Below are 22,514 nucleotides of genomic sequence, written 5' to 3'. Positions count from 1 at the left end.
AAGGGCCTGTTCTGCGCTGTAATGTTCTATGTTCTATCCATCTCAGTAGGCAGCACAGTGATTAGCTTTGCTATCTCACCATACCAGGGACCCGGGTTCAATGTGAAATTCGCACATTCTTCCCATGTCTACGTGAGTTTCTTCTGGGTGCTCCGGTTTCATAGAATCCTACAGTGCAGAATGAGGCCATTCTGCCCATCGAGTCTGCACCAACACAGTCCCATCCAGGCCCTATTCCCATAACTCCTCACGTTTCCTCCCACAGTCCAAAGATGTGCAGGTTAGGTTGAATGGCCATGCCAGATTGCCTCTTAGTGTCTCAAGATGTGTAGTTTAGTCGGATTAGCAGGGTAAATGCGTGGGGTTATGGAAATAGAGATTGGGTGGGATTGTTGCCAATGCAGGGTCGATGGTGCAAATGGCCTCCTTCTGCACTGTAGGGATTCTACGAAAACATTACCTGCAATCCCATGCACTTTAGCTATGTCTTCTGTGCCATAACCATAATCCGGCAGCCTTCCTTAAGTAATGCACTCAAAATTGGAATCAATACACCAATCTAAATATTGACTTGCGTAGACTTATTATTACCTCTTTACTTCAATATTCCCATTTACAAAAACTAGAATTCCGTAAACAGCTCCTTCTGCAGCTTTATCAACTTGTCCTCCCATTTTTAAAAATTTGTGTACTTGAACTCTCACATTTCTATGCTTTCTTTAATGTTTTATTATTTCGAGATACATTCCTTTGATAGCAACTTCCAAACCTCTACTACCTAGGACAAGTGCAATAGATGCATGGAAACACCAGCTTTAAGACCCCTCCAAATCAAATACCATCCTGACTTGAAATATATTGCCCATCCTTCACCATCACTGGTCAAAGCCCTGGAACTTCCTCCTTATACCACATGGAATGCAGTGGTTCAAAGTGGCTCACTATCACTTTCTCAAAGGCAATTAGGGGTGAGCAATAAATGCTGATCTAGTCAACTTTGTCCATATCCATGAATTATTAAAAGTCTTCTTATTCTTCCTCCCGAAATGTATTTAAATTTCTGCCTTCAACTTCATCTGACAAGTCTAGATTAGTCAAATATACTGAAAAAGTACTGATTGTACACGCTTTAAAAAAAATACCACCGGGCAGGCTTTGGAAATTTGTACAGGAACTTCAGACAACTAATTGAAAATGCCTTGGTTTAAACTATGAGCATTTTTCACATTCAGATTAAAATAAAGTTATACCTTACCTCCAGAATTAAATAGAAAAATGCCATATTTACCAAAAGACATAAAAGAAAATACAGTTAAGCACAATTTTTTTTATTTCCAAACCCCTTTCTAAATAGGTAAATGATAATAGGAGGGACATAATTTTCAACATAAATCTTACTTTACATATTTTAAGACATTAAGGATACTCTGGATTCCACAAAATACTAGGAAAGCATTTTTGAAGCTATACAACCCAAGTAATGTAACAAACACTAATTTACAGGTACACCATTTAATATTTATTATATGCATTTTATATACATTACTTTTAAACAGCTGTATTTTAGCTATGTGGTACAATATTAAAAATTTACTTAATCATGTATTGTAAAACAAAAACCATACAAAACTCATCAGAACTTGCAAACTCATCAGAAATCTGCAGAAGACTAGAAAAAATACTGTGTGTTAATCATGCATTACACAAACAAAATCTTTAGTTACACCATTAACTGAAGCGCTTTGTAAAGCTGGGAAAGCTAGGCCAAACACAGCAGATTTCTGAATCTTGATTTGGCTATTTCAATATTCTATATTTAATCCAAAATAAAACTTTTTCACTCCAGATTTCACACAAATTTTCCAATTACATGGGATTAGGGTCAAAGCCCCTAAAACAAGTAATCTGACAGGAAATCTTGGGCTGTGATATAAACAATGCTCCATTTTAAACCTATATTTAGAGATCTCTAATCTGTAAAAGTCCCATGCTAAACAAAGACACACAGGGCCCAATAACACACACAAAACATGAGGGATATAAAGACCAACAGAAAAGTGAAATAAATAACAGTAGGCCAATAGCAATAAGATGGTTAACCCTTGATAAATAAACTCGTAAATATAGTAAGATGTACAAAATATCACATAGTGATAGGATGCTGCAATTTTTTTTAAAAGAGTTAATTATGGGTGTTAAACCCCTTGTGTTTCATCTCAACACATTTACAGTTTTCAATGATTACACTTAACAGCTTTTATAGTGATGTTAAAATAGCATCCACGTGGAAGGATTCACTGAGGATTTGGTTTCATTTAAGCTGGGCAAGGGAAGAATGTAGTTACATAATAGTGGGTCAGTGAGGATGGTTTGATGTGGTTTTAACCCAATGAAACTTTGTAGTATTAACCCTGTTCGGAGCATTATTCTGACAGGAAAATTATACAAAAAGACTTATAAAAACTAGATATCCTGTCAAAAATTCTGTAAAATGAACATTAAAATATATTTAATTTATATTTTCATTTTAATGCTGAACATTGACTAAAAGTATGTTTGATGTTGGAAAACTGATAAAAGGAATTGAAGGATGACATTCAATGGTATAGTTATAAACTCACTGCCCACCATTGCACCACAATCCCATTGATAAGGCAGGACACAAGAGCCCAAGTATTTACTGCTGTAAGAATAAATTCCACATGACTTTGAAAACACCTACGTAACAGTAAATTAGCTCTGTTCAAATCCAGTCAAGGCTACAAATACTGTTGCACTCCTTTTTTAATTACAGTAATTACAGTTAAATGGACTAGCCTGACACTATTCAAGGATTTGGTGATACTTGCCTGCCTGTGACAGTCTACCAGGAAGAGCATTGCCCAGGCAGAGCAGTATGTATTGTTACATAATAACCAGGTAACTAATGGCAGTGAAGCAATTCCTGTTCAGTTCCAGCTCACCTGCTATGATGGGGAAACATGTTTTAGCAATTGTTACACAAACACTTTGGCAAGGGCATCAGCTCCTGCACTAGCAATATATGCCTTTGATGGATGGAAGGCTACATCATAAATAGATTCATCACATTTTTTCCGATGAGCAGTAAATTCTTGAACACATGTCTTGCTATCCAGGTTCCACAGGCGAATAGAACAATCATGACCTGATATGATTTAAAAAAAAAGTCAGCTTAATATTTTGCTTGTAAAAGCATTGTTCAATCACTATCAATATTAATCTAATTTCTTAGACTTCTGAAAATGGTGATCACATTATAAACAAAAGCCACCGTGAAGTATCTTCCAGAGTCAAACATATGCATCAAATAGCACAATATTTTATAAATATTAATGGAATGGTTTAAATTGAATGGCTTTTGGAAATCAAGTGCATTTCATGAATAATTGGATGACATATTTATTCTATGTTGGAAATTTTAAAAATAATCTACATAGATCAAATGGAAATACGACCTCTTGGAGATCAATTTGCTATAAATATCTAATTACAAAAAGCAGCTACATACTTCCAGACATCAAGTAGATTCCATTAGGATCCACTGCCAGACTAGTGACGGCATCCAGGTGTGCGACCATAGCATGGATCAATTTACCTAAACAAATAAGTAAAATATTTAGAGGTATCCAGAAGTTTCTGTAACTTTATATTAATAATGAAGACAATTCTCGGTAACGTGCTATCACTTACCCGTTTTATTATCAAAAAACTTAATGTGCCTATCTTCGTGAGCCGTGATGGTAACAGGCAATGTGGGATGGCTGACAACTCTATTAATCTGATTAGCTAAAGGAGAAGCTGTGAACACAAAGCATGGCAAAAACTGATGAAAATCATCCTAGTGAGAAAATTATAAACATGTTAAAACTGATCTAGTCAACCATGTCCATATCCATGAATTATTAAAAGTCTCCTTATTCTTCCTCCCAAAATGTATTTCTTAAATTTCTGCCTTCAACTTCATCTGACAAGTCTAGATCTGTCAAATATACTGAAAAAAATACTGACTGTACACATGCTTTAAACAAAAATTATTTATCTTCATTTCAAACATTGTTTCATTTTCCAACTTTAAAATCATGCTTTCCCATCTATTTTTTCCCACTACTGTCTCCCGTTTCCCCACCTCACTCGGGCCATCTGATATATGTCACAGGTTGTCTTTTGATACATTAGTTATCTTTGTTCTGGTTTAACATATTCTGATCTCTTAATGGCCGTCATTAGCACCCTTCACAGCCACTATCAGTACTATTTATATTTCTTTTGTCTTTTTGTCAATGAAATCTTTGTCAACCTCTTCCATTTTCACCAACCACTGGCTGTTTCCAGTCTCCACAGCAAACCATAACCCCCTCCTCCCCAACATCACCACAACAGTGCAAATCTCATCCTATGTTCTGTTGTCTTTAGCTATGATGAACGGTCACCTGGATTTACATAAGAACATAAGAACATAAGAAATAGGAGCAGGAGTAGGCCATCTAGCCCTTCGAGCCTGCCCCGCCATTCAATAAGATCATGGCTGATCTGTTGTGGCTCAGTTCCACTTTCCCGCCCTCTCCCCATAACCCTTAATCCCCTCTCTTATCAAGAACCCATCAACCCGCTTCTTAAAAATATTTAGCGAGGCAGCCTCCACCACTTCAACGGGCAGAGAATTCCAGAGATTCACCACCCTTTGAGTGAAGAAGTTCCTCCTCAACTCCGTTCTAAACCGCCTCCCCTTTATCTTGAGGCTGTGCCCCCTAGTCCTACTGTCTTTTTTGAGCGGGAAGAGTCTCTCCACCTCTATCCTATCCATCCCATTCATCATCTTATACGTCTCAATGAGATCTCCCCTCATTCTTCTAAACTCTAACGAGTACAAGCCTAGTTTATTCAGCCTCTCCTCATAGCTCAATCCCCTCAACTCCGGTATCAGCCTAGTAAACCTCCTCTGCACTCCCTCCAGGGCCAAAATATCCTTGCGCAGGTGCGGCGCCCAAAACTGCACACAGTACTCCAGCTGCGGCCTCACCAATGCCCTATACAGCTGCAGCAAGACCTCCCTACTTTTATATTCAATCCCCCTCGCTATGAAGGCCAGCATCCCATTCGCCTTCCTGACCACCTGCTGCACCTGCAAGCTGGGTTTTTGCGACTCATGCACAAGGACCCCGAGGTCCCTCTGCACCGTCGCCTGCTGCAGTTTTTCGCCACGTAAGTAATAGTCCTTCCTACCATTCTTCCTACCAAAGTGGACCACCTCACACTTGCCAACATTAAATTCCATTTGCCATTTCCTGGCCCATTCGCCCAGCCTATCTAGATCCTTCTGCAGACTCTCCACACCCTCCGCACAATTTGCCTTTCCCCCAATCTTGGTGTCATCAGCAAATTTCGACACCCTGCACTCGGTTCCCTCCTCCAGATCATCTATATAAATGGTAAATAGCTGAGGCCCCAGCACCGACCCCTGGGGCACCCCACTAGTCACCAACCGCCAATCCGAATAGCACCCATTGACCCCCACTCTCTGCCTCCTATTTGACAACCAATCCTCTATCCACGCTAACACCCTACCCCCAACTCCATGTCCCCTGACCTTCTGCAATAACCTCTTGTGAGGTACCTTGTCAAACGCCTTCTGAAAATCCAGAAAGACCACATCCACCGGCTCTCCTCTATCCACTGCCCTAGACACATCCTCATAGAACTCCAGTAAATTTGTCAGACACGACTTCCCTTTAATGAAACCGTGTTGCGTCCGCCCTATCAAGCAATTCCCTTCAAGATGCCTCGCAATTTCCTCCTTAATGACGGATTCTAACATTTTACCTACCACAGATGTTAAACTAACCGGCCTATAATTCCCCGCCTTTTGCCTGGCACCCTTCTTAAACAACGGCGTAACATTAGCCGTTTTCCAATCTTCCGGCACTTCCCCGGAATCCAGCGACGTCTGGAAAATAACCACCAAGGCATCCACTATCACCTCCGCCATTTCTTTCAGAACCCTCGGATGCATTCCATCCGGTCCTGGGGACTTGTCCACAATCAGCCCCTCCAGTCTGTCGAGCACCACCTCTCTAGTAACAGTAATGTCATTAAGACCCTCCATTCCTACCACCTTTCCATCGCTAACACCCGGCAAATTATTCACGTCCTCCTCCGTGAAGACAGAAACAAAAAAGTTATTCAAGACCTTAGCCATATCCCCATCCCCTACCACTAGCTCCCCTTTCTCATCCTCTAAAGGACCAACGTTCACCCTAGCCAGCCTCTTCCTTTTTATATATTTATAAAAACTCTTGCTATCCTTTTTTATATTAAGTGCTAGCCCAGCCTCATAGCTTCTCCTACCCTCCTTTATCAACTTCTTTGTCAATCTTTGTTGACATTTAAACCTTTCCCAATCCTCTTCTCGCCCACTACTCTTAGCTACTCTAAATTCCTCCGCTTTTAATTTAACACTTTCCTTCACCTCCTTCATTATCCACGGCTTATTACCTCTCTTCCTACGGTCCTTTTTAACCATCGGAATAAATTTCTGCTGAGCACCAAGAAAGATCTCCTTAAAGATCCTCCACTGCTCCTCAGCAGACCTACCTTCCAACTCACTCCCCCAGTCCACATTCGCCAATTCTTCTCTCATCCTACCATACTCCCCTCTATTCAAACAAAGGACGCGTGTCCGGGAACCCACTTTCTCCTCCTCCATCTGCAACAGAAACTCCACCATACAATGATCACTCTCTCCAAGAGGATCCTTCACCGCAAGGTCCCTAATTCTACCCGCCTCATTACATAGCACCAGATCCAAGATAGCTCGCTCCCTCGTCGGCTCCAACACACACTGTTCAAGGAAATTATCCCGGCAGCATTCCAAGAACTCCTCCTCGAGCCCACCTCGTCCAACATGGGTCGACCAATCAATATGCAGATTGAAATCTCCCATAACTACTGCCGTCCCATTCCTGCACGCCGCACTTATTTGCGTGTTAACAGCCCGCCCCACCTCCAGATCATTATTCGGGGGCCTATAGACGACACCCACCAGCGTCTTCCTCCCTTTGCTGTTCCTAATCTCCACCCACAACGATTCCACGTTCTGCTCTTTGGCTCCAATATCATCCCTTGCTACCACCTTGATACTATCCTTAATCAGCAGAGCTACGCCACCCCCTCTTTCCTCCTGCCTATCCTTCCTAAACACTTGATAGCCCTGTACATTCATCTCCCAGTCCCTGTCACCTTGCAGCCACGTCTCTGTAATGGCCACCAGATCATATCCATTTGTGTCGATCTGCGCCACCAGCTCATCCACTTTATTCCGAATGCTTCGTGCATTCAGATAAAGCGCTTTCATCCCAGCCTTCACCTGGACCCTATTTGCCGTAACGCCACCAATTGGGACATCCTCGGCCTCTTCCCTTACCTGTACCCTATCCTTAACTTTAGACCTCGTAGCGTCACCTACCCTCGCACCCTCCCCCCCCCTAATTAGTTTAAAGCCCTGTCTACAGTCCTCTTTACTCGATTCGCCAACACTCTGGTCCCAGCACGATTCAGACCCACCCCATCCCGCCCGAACAAGTCCCACCTACCCCAATACTGGTGCCAATGCCCCATAAATTCGAACCCATTCCTCCCACACCAATCCCTGAGCCACCCATTCACTTCCTTTATCCTGTCAACCCTACGCCCGTTTGCACTCAGTTCAGGCAGTAGCCCAGAGACGACCACCTTGTCGGTTCTACTTTTTAATTCCATTCCCAGCTTCTCATACTCCCTCCCCAGATCCTCAGTCCGCACTTTGCCTACGTCGCCGGCACCCACATGTACTACAACGACCGGGTTCTCACCCTCCCACTCCAGGTTCCTCTGCAGCCCAGCTGCGACATCCTGTACCCGAGCACCAGGCAGACAACACACCCTTCTGTGCACTTTGTCATTGTGACAAAGGACAGTGTCAATACCCTTCACCCCACTATCCCCAATCACTACTACGTTCCTTTTCCCCTTCTCTTTGCCTATGTCCTGCTGCATCACTGTACCGTGTGCAGTTTGCTCACCAACCTCACCTGCCTCGTCCTCTTCCAGACTGGAAGCAAGAACCTCAAACCTGTTATGCAGATTAAGAGGCTGAGGCCTCCGCTCCTCACCCCCCTTCCTCCTCCTCCCAGCAGCCCCCTTTTGTCCCTGACCCTTAGATTTAGCCAGTCTAGGGGCACCCTCTCTCCCCCTGATGAGCCTCAGTGTCTGTAGCTCAGAGGCCAGCTCATCCACCTTGAGCTGGAGCTCCTCCAGCAACCTGCACTTACTGCAGACATGGTCACTGGGAAGGACCCTGGGGTCCGCCAGTTCCCACATCATACAGAAACCACACATCACATGCCCCTCCATTATTCACTGTAATTTTTTATGGGGAAAAAATTTTTTTCCTTGTTTCTTGCTGTAGTAGTTTTGAAAAAATTTTTTTTCCTTGTTTTTTTTTCAAACAAACTCACCTGGCCTTTTTTCCTTCCAGCCCTTTTTGATATTAAGCCCTATTAACTCACTCTGCTTCCCCCTCACTCCGCTGCCCACTCAGATGCTGCCCGCTGTCTACACCAGGCCTCCTTTTAAACCTGGCGCTGATTTAAAGCAGGCTGGTCCACAAATGCCTTTTCACCACACCCTCAGAATTCTTAAAGCAGTAAATACAATAAATAAATGCTTTAAACAGTTCTACAAAGAGTAAAGTGCTTTAAACTTATTTTAAACAGGTTTTTAACAGGTAAAATCTTAGCTCTCTCTCTCTCAGCTATTAGCTCTGTTCTCTCCTCACAGATAAGAACGTAAGAAAATAGGAGCAGGAGTAGGCCATCTGGCCCTTCGAGCCTGCCCCGCCATTCAATAAGATCATGGCTGATCTGTCGTGGCTCAGTTCCACATTCCCGCCCTCTCCCCATAACCCTTAATCCCCTCTCTTATCAAAAACCCAAGAACCCGCATCTTAAAAATATTTAGCGAGGTAGCCTCCACCACTTCAACAGGCAGAGAATTCCAGAGATTCACCACCCTTTGAGTGAAGAAGTTCCTCCTCAACTCCGTTCTAAACCGCCCCCCCTTTATCTTGAGGCTGTGCCCCCTAGTCCTACTGTCCTTTCTGAGCAGGAAGAGTCTCTCCACCTCTATCCTATCCATCCCATTCATCATCTTATATGTCTCAATGAGATCTCCCCTCATTCTTCTAAACTCTAACGAGTACAAGCCTAGTTTATTCAGCCTCTCCTCATAGCTCAACCCCTTCAACTCCGGCATCAGCGTAGTAAACCTCCTCTGCACTCCCTCCAAGGCCAAAATATCCTTGCGTAAGTACGGCGCCCAAAACTGCACACAGTACTCCAGCTGTGGCCTCACCAATGCCCTATACAGCCGCAGCAAGACCTCCCTACTTTTATATTCAATCCCCCTCGCTATGAAGGCCAGCATCCCATTAGATGCTCAAACCTGCTGAGATTTTCTTGCATTTTCAGTTTTTATTCTTGTAAATCTAACTCCCACTTGTTGATTTGTCAAGGAGTGACAGTATTTCTCCATCTCTGGGCAACCAGGATTCCTGTTGCTATATGATGGTCACACATATTTCTGCAGGCTTTGACAGCTGGATGACCTTTTACGTGAGTCAAGCCCAGTAAAAGAGATAAAGAAAGAATGCACAAGCTCAAATACTCAGAAGAAATGCATGAGCCGTACAGTGGCACTGGGTGCTATGGTGGCATAATGCTTGGCACTGCTGCCTCACACTGCCAGAGACTTGAGTTTGATTCAGGCTTTGGGTGATTGTCTGTGTAGAATCTGTACCTTCTCCCTCTGTCTGCATGGGTTTCCTTCCACAGTCCAAAGATGTGCAGGTTAGGTGGATCATCCATGGTAAATGCATGGAATTATGGGGATAAGGAGGTGTCAGGCCTGGGCAAGATGCACAGTCAGTGCAGACTTAATGATCTGAATGGCCTCCTTCTGCACTGTAGGAATTATAAGGTACGCTAGTTTTTCTAAATTTTCATAGAATCCCAACACTGCAAAAGACAACATTCAGCCCATCAGGTCAGCACCAACTCTCCAACAGAATAACTTGCCCAGGCTCGAATTCCTGCCCTATTCCCATAACCTCATACATTTCCCATGGCTAATTATTATAGATTTGATAGAAGTTTGCAGAACTAAATGAGATACAAGTTCAACTGAATCTATGACTCAGCAATATATTCTTCCATTGACATTTATCTAGAAGAAATTTTGGTATTGACATCCATGAGCTGCTGCTCACGCTATCATTGCAATGCTTTCAATTCTGTCAGTGATAATACTGTAGGCAGTTGGTGCCGATTAAAAATTCATTAGTGTTAGTGTAAAGATTATGTATGAATAGTGAAGGAAGCAAACTGAGACCAGGATATAGCAAGCTTGGCCAGACCATTGAGAAAGCTAGGTTTCTGGAGAGACAGAAGGAAAACTAGCACACTACCCATGCCTCCTCCCAGAAGCTGAACTAGTTTCATGGAATCTTCCTCCCCCTTTTCAGCATTTTTTAACATCTGAGCAGGACCAGGACTGATGTCCTAAGGGGAGTATTTGTGAGAGTGGTTGGGAAGGTTTTAAACTAAAATGGCAAAGGGATGGGAACCTATACAAGGAGTCAGGGGAGGGGGAATCAAAGACAAGAACAAAAGACAGTAAGGAGAATAAGAAAAGTGATAGGCAGAGAAATCAAGAACTAGGATCAAACAGGGCCAGAGTGAAAAATTGAGGAACAGGCCAAGTATTGTTAAAAAGACAAAACTTAGGCTTTGTGCCTTAACTCAAAGAACAAAGAACAACTCATGGAGCATTTGCAATAAAGTGGGTGAATTAATCATGCACATAGATATAAACAGGGGTGATGTAGTCAGGGTTAGAGACCTAGAAAATAGAGGTAGGAGGAAACCATTCAGGCCTTCAGACTTGCTCCAACATTCATTATGATCGTGGCTGATCATTCAAATCAGTAGTCTGATCCCGCCTTTTCCCCCATATTCTTTGATCCCCTTCACCCCTCCTTCTTGAACACATGCAATGTTTTGGCCTCAATTGCTTTCTGTGGTAGCGCGTTTCACAGGCTCAACATTCTCTGGGTGAAGAAATTTCTCCTCATCTCAGTTCTAAAAGGTTTACCCCTTTTCCTAACACTATGATCCTGGTTCTGGACACCCCCACCATTGGGAACATATTCCTGCATCTATCCTGCCTATTCCTGTTAGATTTTGTAGCTTTCTATAAGATTCCCCCCCTCATTCTTCTGAACTCCAGCGAATACAATCCTAACCGTCTCAATCTCTCCTCATGTGTCTATGCTGGCAACCCTGGAATTTGCACTCCTTCAAGAGCAAGAACATCATTCCTCAGATATGGAGACCACAACTACACACAATATTCCAGGTGTGGCCTCAAGACCCTGTATAAATGCATCAAGACGTCCTGGCCTCTGTTGTCGAATCCTCTAACAACGAAGGTCAATATACCACTTGCCCTTTTTACCGCCTGCTGCACTTGCACGCTTTCCTTCAGTGACTGGTATATGAGGACTCCCAGGTCTCGTTGCACATTCTCCTGCCCTAATTTATGGCCAGTAATCTGTCTTCCCATTTTTGCTACCAAAGTGGATAAGCTCACATTTATCCAAATTATGCTGTATCTGCCAATCATTTGCCCACTCACTAAATCTGTCTAAGTCACACTGAAGGATCTCTGCTCTTCCACACAGCTCACCCTTTGGAACATGTAGTTCCCTCATCTAAATCATTTATATATAGTGAATAGCTGGGGTCCCAGCACTGATCCTTGCGGTACGCTAATAGTCACTGCCTGTCATTTGGAAAAAGCCCTATTTATTCCTGCACTTTGTTTCCTGTCTGCCAAACAGTTTTCTATCCGTCTCAGTACACTATCCCTAAACCTGTACGCTTTAATTTTACATGCTAATCTCTTATGTTGGACTTTGTTGAAAGCCTTCTGAAAGTCCAAATAAACCACGTCCACAGGCTGCCCTCATCAACTCTACTGGTTACATCCTCGAAGAATTCCAGCAGATTTGTCAAGCACCCATTCAGGAGGAGGACGAGGAATAATGGGTAAAGGAGTTGATGCACTACTGGTTAAACATTTTTATCATACTTTTGTCTGGAAGGTAGTTGTAAATAGACATAGATAATTTTTAAGTAAAAGTACACCGTTGTTTGGTATATGTTAATTGCTTGTAGTTGAGCCTGTTATCGGACAACAAATTTTATGAAATTGGGCACACAAAATGGAAGCAATCTAAAGCTATCCTCAGAGCCCTCCACTAAAATCACAAAGTAACAGACACCGATCAGTAGGCAAGAGCATGCTTTTAGAATGCAAGTGACGGCTAGCACATAAGGGAAATTGGACAGGATGGCACGTACAGGAACTAAATTAAAGAACACATCCCCGTCCCATCAAAATCAAACAACCCATGGAGACACCTAAAATTAACATAGTTAAGGAAACGTCCCTGGCCCCTCAAACCTCAGATCAATAACACACCTATGGTTCAAACCCCAGAGATTTTAGACCATTAATAACCAGCCAGGCACAAATGATTAACACACACTTAAAACAATTGCTCCAACACTCAAAAACATCGAAACAGGATGGCTGAAGTCAAATACTGTAAATAAAGGATTAGCAGCTGAAATGCGAAGTTCAGGTATAACTGTAGCCCGTTGTGCAGGAGTCTTCAGAGCGCTTTCGGGACAGTCCGATTGTATGTCCTGATTGTGCTTCTCCGTCGACGTAAAAGAAAATAAAATTGTGCCGTTATTGAACTTCACCCTGAGTCCACAGTGGTCGTTTCGCCCACTTGCGCTAACAAGCCAAAGGGTATAATTCCCGCTGTATTTCTTAGATCAAGACGTCTGTGAGCCCCTAGAGGCTGGCAAGCGTCCTTGCTATAGCCCGAATAAGATCTGTGAAACTCCCACGACAATAATGAACGACACAGCAGGCTCAAAGGGCTGAAGGACCTCTTCCTGCTCCTATTTTTGATGTCATTATGAATGGTATATGATGCAGAAACTAGATTTATGAGAGAGGAACAGGACTGAAGTGGGAACAACATAAGTAATTAACTAGTTACGTAAAATATGCAACACCTGTGTTTCTGTGTATAATTTAGCTGCCATAACTGGAAGGAATGTAAAAGTACATTAGTTTGTTCCACAATGTGAAGGCAATGCTTTTTTTCAATAACATGATTTTTTAAGTATCCATAACAAGATGGACGAACTAGTGGCACAAATAGAAATAAATAGGAGAAAGAAATAGATCTAATCACCACTATAAAAACCATGGGCCCGATTCTCCCATCCAGATGCACATGTATTTTGGGGCATCGGAATGGGAGATGCGCGCGTCAGCCATTCCGCGAGATTCACGTGCATCTCCCACAGCCAGAGAGCAGGCGCAGTTGGGACCACACTGGAAACCAGCGGGAAGACAGGTAAATGATTTTAATCTATTTTCACTCTTATTTAAATATCAGGCCCAACACGGAATTCTCCAGGCCCGATAGCATCTCCCACCCCGCTAGGAATATTTCACTCCGGCGGGGTTTAGAGGAGCTCCCCCCCCCAGTAGACTCTGCCGGGGGGGGGGGGGTAATTGGGGCCCCCAGGGGATTGGTGCCCCTTGGGCATGGGCATCCTGGCAATGCCATCCTGTGTCTCCTGGTACTGCCCAATTAGAAATGTGAATCTTAAAGCCAATCACAAGTTTTAGGGCAGAGCTGGCTAAGGTTAATTGGATAAATAGACTAAAAGGTATGGCAGCATATAAACATTGGGAAACATTTAAAGAAATGATTCAAAATGCTCAACCAAAAAATAACCTATCCAAAAACAAAAAGTCAGTAAGGAACATCCATAAATTATTAAGCAGGTAAAGGACAGTATTAGATTAAATTAACAGGTTTATAATGCTTCAAATAATAATGAGTCTGAGAATTGGGAGTGTTTTAAAACCAGTGAAAGACCACAAAAGAGAAAAATAAAATGAAAATAAAATAGTAAGGAATAAAAAAAATTGCAAGAGGTTTTATTAAAAGAAAGAGAGCAACTTACGTAAACATTAGACTCTTAGATGCGTAACAAGAGAAATTATCCCAGGGACCAAGGAAATGGCAGACATTAATAAATATATTGGATGATTTAACTTCCTCTTTGAAGGAGTTGTAAAAGGGAAAGTAAAACTGTCAAGACAGTCAATCAGGCTGAGACCCTGACAACATTGCAGTCAGGATCAACGGTGAAAGGCAAAAAAAACAAACAGGTTGGGGGATGATAGAAAGCCACTGAGCTGGCAGCTGAATCTTTTACAAGGCACTGCACATTGAATTTGTTACAAAGGCAGATGAGGGTTTTAATGATTCCAGTTTGCTGGGAAGCCTCAGCAGCTTCAAATCAAAGCTATGCGCCTACATTGGAGCTGAGTGCACATCTGTGCAGATTGGAATCCCACGTTGCCAGGTGAACTTGATATCTCCTCTCTGTCAGAGGACTTCAAGGGAGTTTGCTCTCACCTGTGGCTTCTGTCAGAGGGAAAGGAAAATCTCTGTTGCATTAGGAATGGATTTCATGTCTACCAGGGCTAGAAAGAGAGTCTAAGTGAGGATTCTGAACGGGAAGGGGGCTGAATGTACAAGGGAGCTGAATGGGGTGTCTGAGGAGGAAGAGGGGTGATTGGGGGTTTTCGGAGGAAAAGGGGTTAGGTCACCCTTGTGTCTGTATGATGTGGGGGGTTAGCTGTTATTTATGGGAGGGGTGAGGGCCACCACTTATCTTTGTGGGATGGCGGGGGGCTTGTCTCTGAGCGCAGAGATTGGGTTGTCATTTAGAAACGGCAGTCCGGTCTTGAGACAATGGAGCTGGTCAGTGGGTTGTCTGCTATGCGTATATTAGGTGGGAGAATCCCATCTGATAGACGCTAGTGTGGGTACTTAGTTCCAAATTCAGGAGAATCACAACCATTGTGTCTGTCTTCACAGTCAATGACACAAGTTACATACCAGAAAGAGGGTAATTGTGGGGCTAAAATGAATGAAGAAACTAATATCAGCAGAGACCAAGTACTGGAGAAAATTTGGCAAATTCTTCAGGACATAGCAATAGAGATAGTGGATATTCCAAATTTCTCTAGATTTCGGAATGATTCTAGCAGATCGAAAGTTAGCAAATGTGAAACCACTATAGAGAAAGGAAGGAGAGAAAAAACAGAGAACTACAGGTTAATTAGGTTAACAGTACTCATCCGAGCATGCCACAATCTAAGGCGGTGATGGCTTTGTGGTATTATCGTTAGACTATTAATCCAGAAATTCATCTAATGTTCTGGGGACCTGGATTTGAATCCTGCCATGGCGGATGATATTTGAATTTAATAAAAAATAACTGGAAATAAGAATCTACTGATGGCCATGAAACCACTGTCGATTGTCAGAAAAACTTATCTGGTTCACTAATGCCCTTTAGGGAAGGAAATCTGGTGTCCTTACTCAGTCTGGCCTACATTGACTCCAAAGCCACAGCAATGTGGTTGACTCTTAACTGCCTTCTGAACAAGGGCAATTAGGGATGGACAACAAATGCTGGCCAGCCAGTGACAGAAAGAAATCCCAGAACACCAGCTTAAAGTTCAAACAGGTTATTTTTTTTTTGCAGAGGATGGTGGGTGCCTGGAATTCACTGCTGGGGGTGGTAGAGAAAGCAGATACAATAGTGACTTTTAAGGGGCGTCTGGACAAATGCATGAATAGGATGGGAATAGAGAGATATGGTCTCTGGAAGGGTAGGGGGTTTTAATTCAGACAGCAGCATGGTCCACGCAGGCTTGGACAACCGAAGGGCTGTAATTTTCTTTGTTCTTTGTGCTTGAAATGCCATCCAGGTCAGGAAGAGGATGAGTGATCTTATCCACTCCAACAGGGTACATCGACCTTCAATTCCCTCCATTATCAAACTCTCATTGTGATATCACATACTCATACAGCTACTCCCTTCAACAGTTTCACACATCCATTAGCAGGAGACACATCTGAACATTCATTCTCTCAGAGAATTTCATATTATAACCTCCTATTTATCATGTTGCTCACACTCCATCTGCTCACCATTAATAGTTAGTTCTGGGTCCTCCAGGCCTCAGGCCACCAGAGGACATCCGCCAAGGTCATCACAGACATCAGGATGTTGCAGTCAGTAGGCTTATCTCCACCTCTGCTGCAGATATTGGGGCTGCACCCAAGCGTGTTGGTAGGGTTAGGAAAATTAAGAAATTTTGATGTCACTTTTAGGTCACGGTTATGCTATCATTGTGAATAAATTACACTTTCGTGAATCCATTTGATGGTTTCATGAACGTTTTGGTCAACTGAAGTGTTGTATTTGTATATCGGAGTCCTCTTATAGCGTGAGTTAACCATCTTCCCACCCATCCTTTCTTGAGGACTTGTTCTCGAGAGTGGTTGGACATCCCCTGCCATGAATGGGAATGTCACTGAAGGCTAGAAGAGATGTGGCCATATGCCCTCACTTAACTTTAGTCTTTCTGGAACCTATCAACAAAAAGTATCATACTTCTCCTACATCTTCCTTCCTCCATTGCACTCATTTTGACCCTCAGCAGCCTCCTGAGGTTTCTGGGCCTCCGGACTTTCAGATTCAATGAGTTCTCATCCTCTTCCCAGTTCACCCACTGGCAAGGGTTCTATGATCACCACTCGACAATCACCAGGCAAGACTGTTTCCTTCCTGTTGGCGAACACTTCAGTGGTCACGGACATTCTGCCTCTGATCTTTGGGTAAACGTTCTCCAAGGCGACCATCACGACATACGACAGCCCAGAGTTGCTGAGGAGAAAATGATAGCCAAGTTCCGCACACATGAGGATGACCTCAACCGGGATCTTGGGTTCATGTCAATATTATCTGTAACCCCCATGACTTGCCTGAATTTGCAGCATCTCACTTACTGTCCTGTCTGGAGACAATACACATCTCTTTAACCTACGCCGAATGCTACCTCCACTCACATTGTCTGCACCTTTAAGACTTGATTAGCTGTAAAGACTCGCATTCTAATTAGTATTCTGTAAACCGTGCGTGCCTTTACATACCCTGTTTGTGATAAGAACTCCCCACTCACCTGACGAAGACACAGCGTTCTGAAAGCTAGTGGCGTTCACTACCAAATAAACCTGTTAGACTTTAACCTGCTGTTGTGAGACTTCTTACTGTGTTCCCTGCGTATCGCCAGACTGTGAATGGCACAAAACACTGTGATGATGTCAGGAGCATTATCAGGAATGTATTGTAGTGCACCACCTAAGCAGTTAAAGCATTGAAGTGCAAACAGGACTGCTCTATATTGGAACACAAAGTGTAGCACACCTCAGAACAATTCCAGGGCAATGCACTGGAGGCATCAGCCAGCATTTAAGTGGGTAACCCTTATCCTCTAGTAGCCATCTCTGCAGATGTACTGTCCTCCTCATAAATCTCTGGTACTTGGGAATGATGATGTGGAGATGCCAACATTGGACTGGGATAAACACAGTAAGAAGTCTCACAACACCAGGTTAAAGTCCAAATCTGCTCTAACAAAACCATGCTAACTATCACTGATCAAACCTTGTCTCCCCAAATGGAGATAGATTGTCTCCTTTAGACTCTTCTCCAGTAGTTTCCCAACTACAGGTGAGAGTCTCACTGGCCTGTAGTTCCCTGTCTTGTCTCTACAACCTTTCTTAATTAGTGGGACCACATCAGCTGTTCTCCAGTCTTCTGGCACCTCCCCGGGGGCCAGGGAGGAATTAAAAATTTGGGTCAGAGCCCCTGGAATTTCCTCCCTTACCTCCAAAGCAGCCTGGGCACAATTCATCCGGACCCAGAAATTTGTCCACTTTTAAACCTGCCAATACCTCTAATACCTTGTCACTCCCGATGATAATTATCTCTAGAGCCTCACAGTCACTCTCCCCGAGTTCCATAATTACCTCCTCATTCTCATGGGTGGAAACAGATGTGAAATATTCGTTTAACATCCTAACAATGTCCCCTGCCTCCACCCACAGATTCCCCTGTGGTCCCTAATGGGCCCTACTCTTTCCCTAGTTATCCTCTTCCCATTGATATGCTAAGAGAATATTTTAGGATTTTCCCTCCTTTTGCCAACCAGAGCTTTCTCATATCCCCCTTTGTTCTTCTAACTGATTTCTTAAGCTCCATCCTGCACTTTCTGTACTCCACTAATGCCTCCACAGACTTAATCCCCTTATACTGTTAAAAGCCTCTCTTTTCCTTCTCATTATATCCTGTATATCTCTGGTTATCCTCAGTTCTGTGGGTTTGTTTCCCCCCTACTATTACCCGAGAGGGGACATGTTGGCCGGTACCCTCCCCATTTCATCTTTGGGTACCCCCCACTGCTCTTCTGTAGATTTCCTTAAGTAACTCATTCCAGTCTATCTTGGCCAGATCCTGCCTAATTTTGTTAAAATCTACTCTTCCCCCAATCCAAAACCTTTTGCTGCGACTTGTCAATTTCTTTGTCCATAACAAAGTTGTGGTCGTTATCACCAAAATGCTCTCACCAACGCATCAACAACCTGTCCGGTTTCATTCCCCAGAATAAAGTTCAGTACTGCGCCATCCCTTGTTGGATCTTCTACATATTGACCTGAGACGTTTTCCTGTAACATTTTAAGAACTCTATTCCATCTAAGTCCTTAACATGATGGCTATCCCAATTAACTTTAGGAAAGTTGAAATCACCTCATACAATTATTCCCTTATTATTTTTACAGCCCTTTGTGAATTGTGCACATATTTGCCCTTCAATTTCCCATTGACTATCTGGTGTCTATAATAAACACTTAGCAACGTAGCTGTCCCTTTTTTATTCCCAAGATCTACCCACAAAGCTTCAATTGATGCTCCCTCCAAGGTATAATTTCTCCTTACTGCAGTAACTGCCTCCTTCTCTTTTACTTCCCTCCTTTGTCTTGCCTGAAGATTCTATATCACAGGACGATGAGCTGCCACTCTTACCCCTTGCTTAACCATGTTTCTGTGATGGCTATTACATCATAATTACATGCATCAATCCTCACCCTTAACTCATCCATTTTACCTTTAATACTCATGGCATTGAAGTAGAGACCTTCCAGACTTGTCATACTTCCTTTAAACTTATTACCGCTGTATTCCTTCTGACCTGACTGCTTTTCTACATTATACTGTGTCCCTATTCTGCGAACAGACTGGGTGCCTTCCTCCTGCCAAACTAGTTTAAAACTTCCCAACAGCACTAACAAACCCACCAGCAAGGATGTTAGTCCCACCCTGGTTCAGATATAGACCATCCCCCTTGTACAGGTCCCACCAAAAGTAGTCCTAGTGGTCCAGGATTCGAAAACCCTCCCTCCTGCACCAACTCAAGCCATGAATTCATCTATGCTATTCTCCTATTTCTGTACTCACTAGCTTGGGGCATTGGGAGTAATCCAGAGATTACAACACTTAGTCTATTGCAAACTCCCTGAATTCCTGATGCAAGTCCTCATCCTTCTTTCTACTTATGTCATTAGTACCAACATGTACCATGACCTCTGCATTATGACACTCCCCCTTCAGGATGCCCTGCAACCCTGTTTACTGACATCGCAGACCCTGGCTCCAGGGAGGCAACACACCATCCTGGAGTCTCTTTCATGACCATAGAAGCATTTATCTGTGTCCCAACTATGGACTCCCCTGCAACTTTGCTCTTCTGTGCTTTGACCCTTCCTGCTGAACAACAGAGCCAGCTGTGATGCTACTGCACTGTTTTCCTTTGATAGGTCATCCCCCCCACAACAGTATCCAAAGTGCTATATCTGTTAGAAAGGGGAGGCAGCCAGGGGGCATTCCTGCATTGACTGCCTGCCTTTTCTGGCAGTCACCCATCTATCTGCCTGCATCTTAGATGTGGCCATGTCTCTGTAACTCCTGTCTATGATGCTTTCCGCCACTTGCATGCTCCCAAGTGCATCCAACCATTGCTCCAACCAAATCATGCAGTCTGTGAAGAGCTGCCATTGCACTTCCTGCAACTGTAGCCATCTGGAACACTGGAAGCATCATGGACCTCACACATTCACAGATAGAGCACTGCAGCCTGCTGACTGACATTTCTAGTGTTAATTAATCAATCACTTCAAAATAAATAGCTATTAATTTAACATTAAGCCCTTCTTTCCTTGTCGTCATCCAACCAGTTCCAGCCCTTACTGATTATGAGCCAACATGTTGTTTCAAACTATAGAAATGATAAAAGTTGTAAAGACTTACTGACCTGACCCACCACTTACCAATCAGCACTTTCCCTTGTAGCCTTTGCTGCCTGATTCACCTAACTCTCTGTTTCCACCCAAATCCAAAAGTACTCTCACTCAGCCAGGCAGCACACTCATTGCAAGACTGGCAGTACTTACTGGCCTTTGTTTTTATAAGTTTCTACTTACAATGCCCTAGAACTGGTTGAACCAGTTGTACAATTAGTCAACCAGAGTTTTAACTGAGAGCTGACTGTTTCAGGAATGCACTGAAGTGCAGCTTTTAATTTCCCAATAACTAATCTAGCTAATTCTGAAAGCAAGCTTAATGACTAGTTATCTCCTAGTCTCCAACTAAAGATAACTTTTACAGGAGAGGAAGGGCAAAATCTTTAATGTACATAGAACATTACATCATGTTATATTTCAATATGCGACATTTAAATGCTAAGGGGAAGAAATGCATAAGCATTTATTGAATTTATTTTAATATCTGCTCATGAAACAAAAACATAAACTACAGTAAAAAGATATTATTGCACGAAACGGGAACTGATTTGGGGATATAACAGAGTGAACGCCTAGGAAGAAAACAGATTATGCAGGAATAAATCTTCCTGCAGGTAATATGAGATCGAGTCTTACAACAAATTGTCACTGTGTTAAGAACATTTTAAGGATCAGCTGAAGAACAAATGGCATAGGAGAAAGAGGGAATGGAAAAAGTTGCACATGATTCTTCTCAGTGGTCACCAGGCTGAAGAATGGATAATTTCACCAAAATTATTTCTTTGCAACAAATGGACTCAACACAGAAAATGTTCAATAACTTATTTGCTTGCAACTCACCGGCGTCTACCTGCGATGCCAGCATCACCAAAGGCTGAGAAGTTTGCATATCATAAATGACTGTGTTGCCACTATTAAAGGAACCCAAAATATGTGCAGGATCGTCACCCACAAAGTCAACTGATGTGGGGATTCCATTTTCTGAAAAATCAGTTAAAATAAGTGTTTTACCATCTTAACCGAAATATTAACAGGTACACAACACAACATAACATTCGGCATTAAATTGACAATCTAGATTTTAAAACTGACAGCCTATATGATGGCTATTAGGGAAAAAGAAAGCAAATAGTTTGCTGATGTTAGGCTACTCAAGCACATTATTTAGAATAAATGGACCTTTACATCTAATGATTCTTTACCGAAGTCAGAGTGCCAACATTGCATGCCCACATACTAACATTAGAGAAAAGTTCAGATGAAGCAAATTTGTATGTTTAATATTGTTGGCAGATATGTCCATCAGATTTATTGTTGAATTTCACCCCATTACTGAAGCATTAAACCAATCTAACAGATGTGAACAGGGGGTGCTGAAACGAAAAGCAATAAAAAAGGCACCAAATGCACATTTCCTTTTTTATTCCATAAAAACATAGATCATAAAATGAAAGACAGAAGTAGGCTAGTCAGCCAATTGAGTATGCTCTGCTATTCAATGAGATCATATCTGATCTGAGATGATAATCCTCAATCCTGCCATAACCCTTGATTCCTTTACTGATTAAAAATCTGTCCATTGCAATCCTGGACATACCTAATGAACCAGCCTCCACAGTCCTCAGCAGAAAAGAATTCCACAAATTCACTACTCTCAGAGAAGAAATCCCTCCTTATCTCTGTCAGGGTGCATGATGGTTAGCACTTCTGCCTCACAGTGCCAAGGACGTGGGTTCAATTCTGGCCTTGGGTCACTGTCTGTGTGGAGTTTGCACATTCTCCCAGTGTGCGTAGGTTCCCCCGGGTGCTCCAGTTTCCTCCCACAGTCCAAAGATGTGCGGCTTAGGTTGATAGGCCATGCTAAACTGACCCCAGTATTAATGGATTAGCAGGATAAACATGTGGGTTATGGGACTAGGGCCTCGGTGTGACTGTGGTCGGTGCAGACTTGATGGACCGAAAGGCCTTCTTCTGCACTGCAGGGAATTTATGATTCCAAGCCCCCTAAGAATCCTTTACATCTCAATAAGGTCACCTCTCATCCTTCTAAATTCCAATGAGTACAGGTTCAACCTACTCAATCTCT

The 22,514-nt window shown here is 42.9% G+C and overlaps 1 protein-coding gene across 4 annotated transcripts in view; it reads right to left on the bottom strand.

Moving 5' to 3' along the window:
* Positions 1–1,307: 1,307 nt before the first annotated feature.
* strn3 (striatin, calmodulin binding protein 3) overlaps positions 1,308–22,514 on the bottom strand; it is a 270,890-nt gene continuing 249,683 nt past the window's right edge. For all 4 annotated transcript variants that reach the window (XM_080202888.1, XM_080202891.1, XM_080202890.1 and 1 more), the window contains 4 exons: positions 21,269–21,409; positions 3,712–3,819; positions 3,530–3,616; positions 1,308–3,166 (listed from right to left, as the gene is read on the bottom strand). In XM_080202888.1, coding sequence (XP_080059014.1) covers positions 2,997–3,166; positions 3,530–3,616; positions 3,712–3,819; positions 21,269–21,409 — 506 coding nt within the window. In that variant the 3' untranslated portion in view covers positions 1,308–2,996. The remainder of the gene's footprint in view (positions 3,167–3,529; positions 3,617–3,711; positions 3,820–21,268; positions 21,410–22,514) is intronic.

Source organism: Carcharhinus amblyrhynchos, chromosome 14, assembly GCF_965287045.1.
Source record: "Carcharhinus amblyrhynchos chromosome 14, sCarAmb.v2.hapA, whole genome shotgun sequence".
Lineage (NCBI taxonomy): Eukaryota > Metazoa > Chordata > Chondrichthyes > Carcharhiniformes > Carcharhinidae > Carcharhinus > Carcharhinus amblyrhynchos.
The sequence above is the reverse complement of the archived record's forward strand: the minus strand, read 5'-3'. Positions and strand labels throughout refer to the sequence as shown.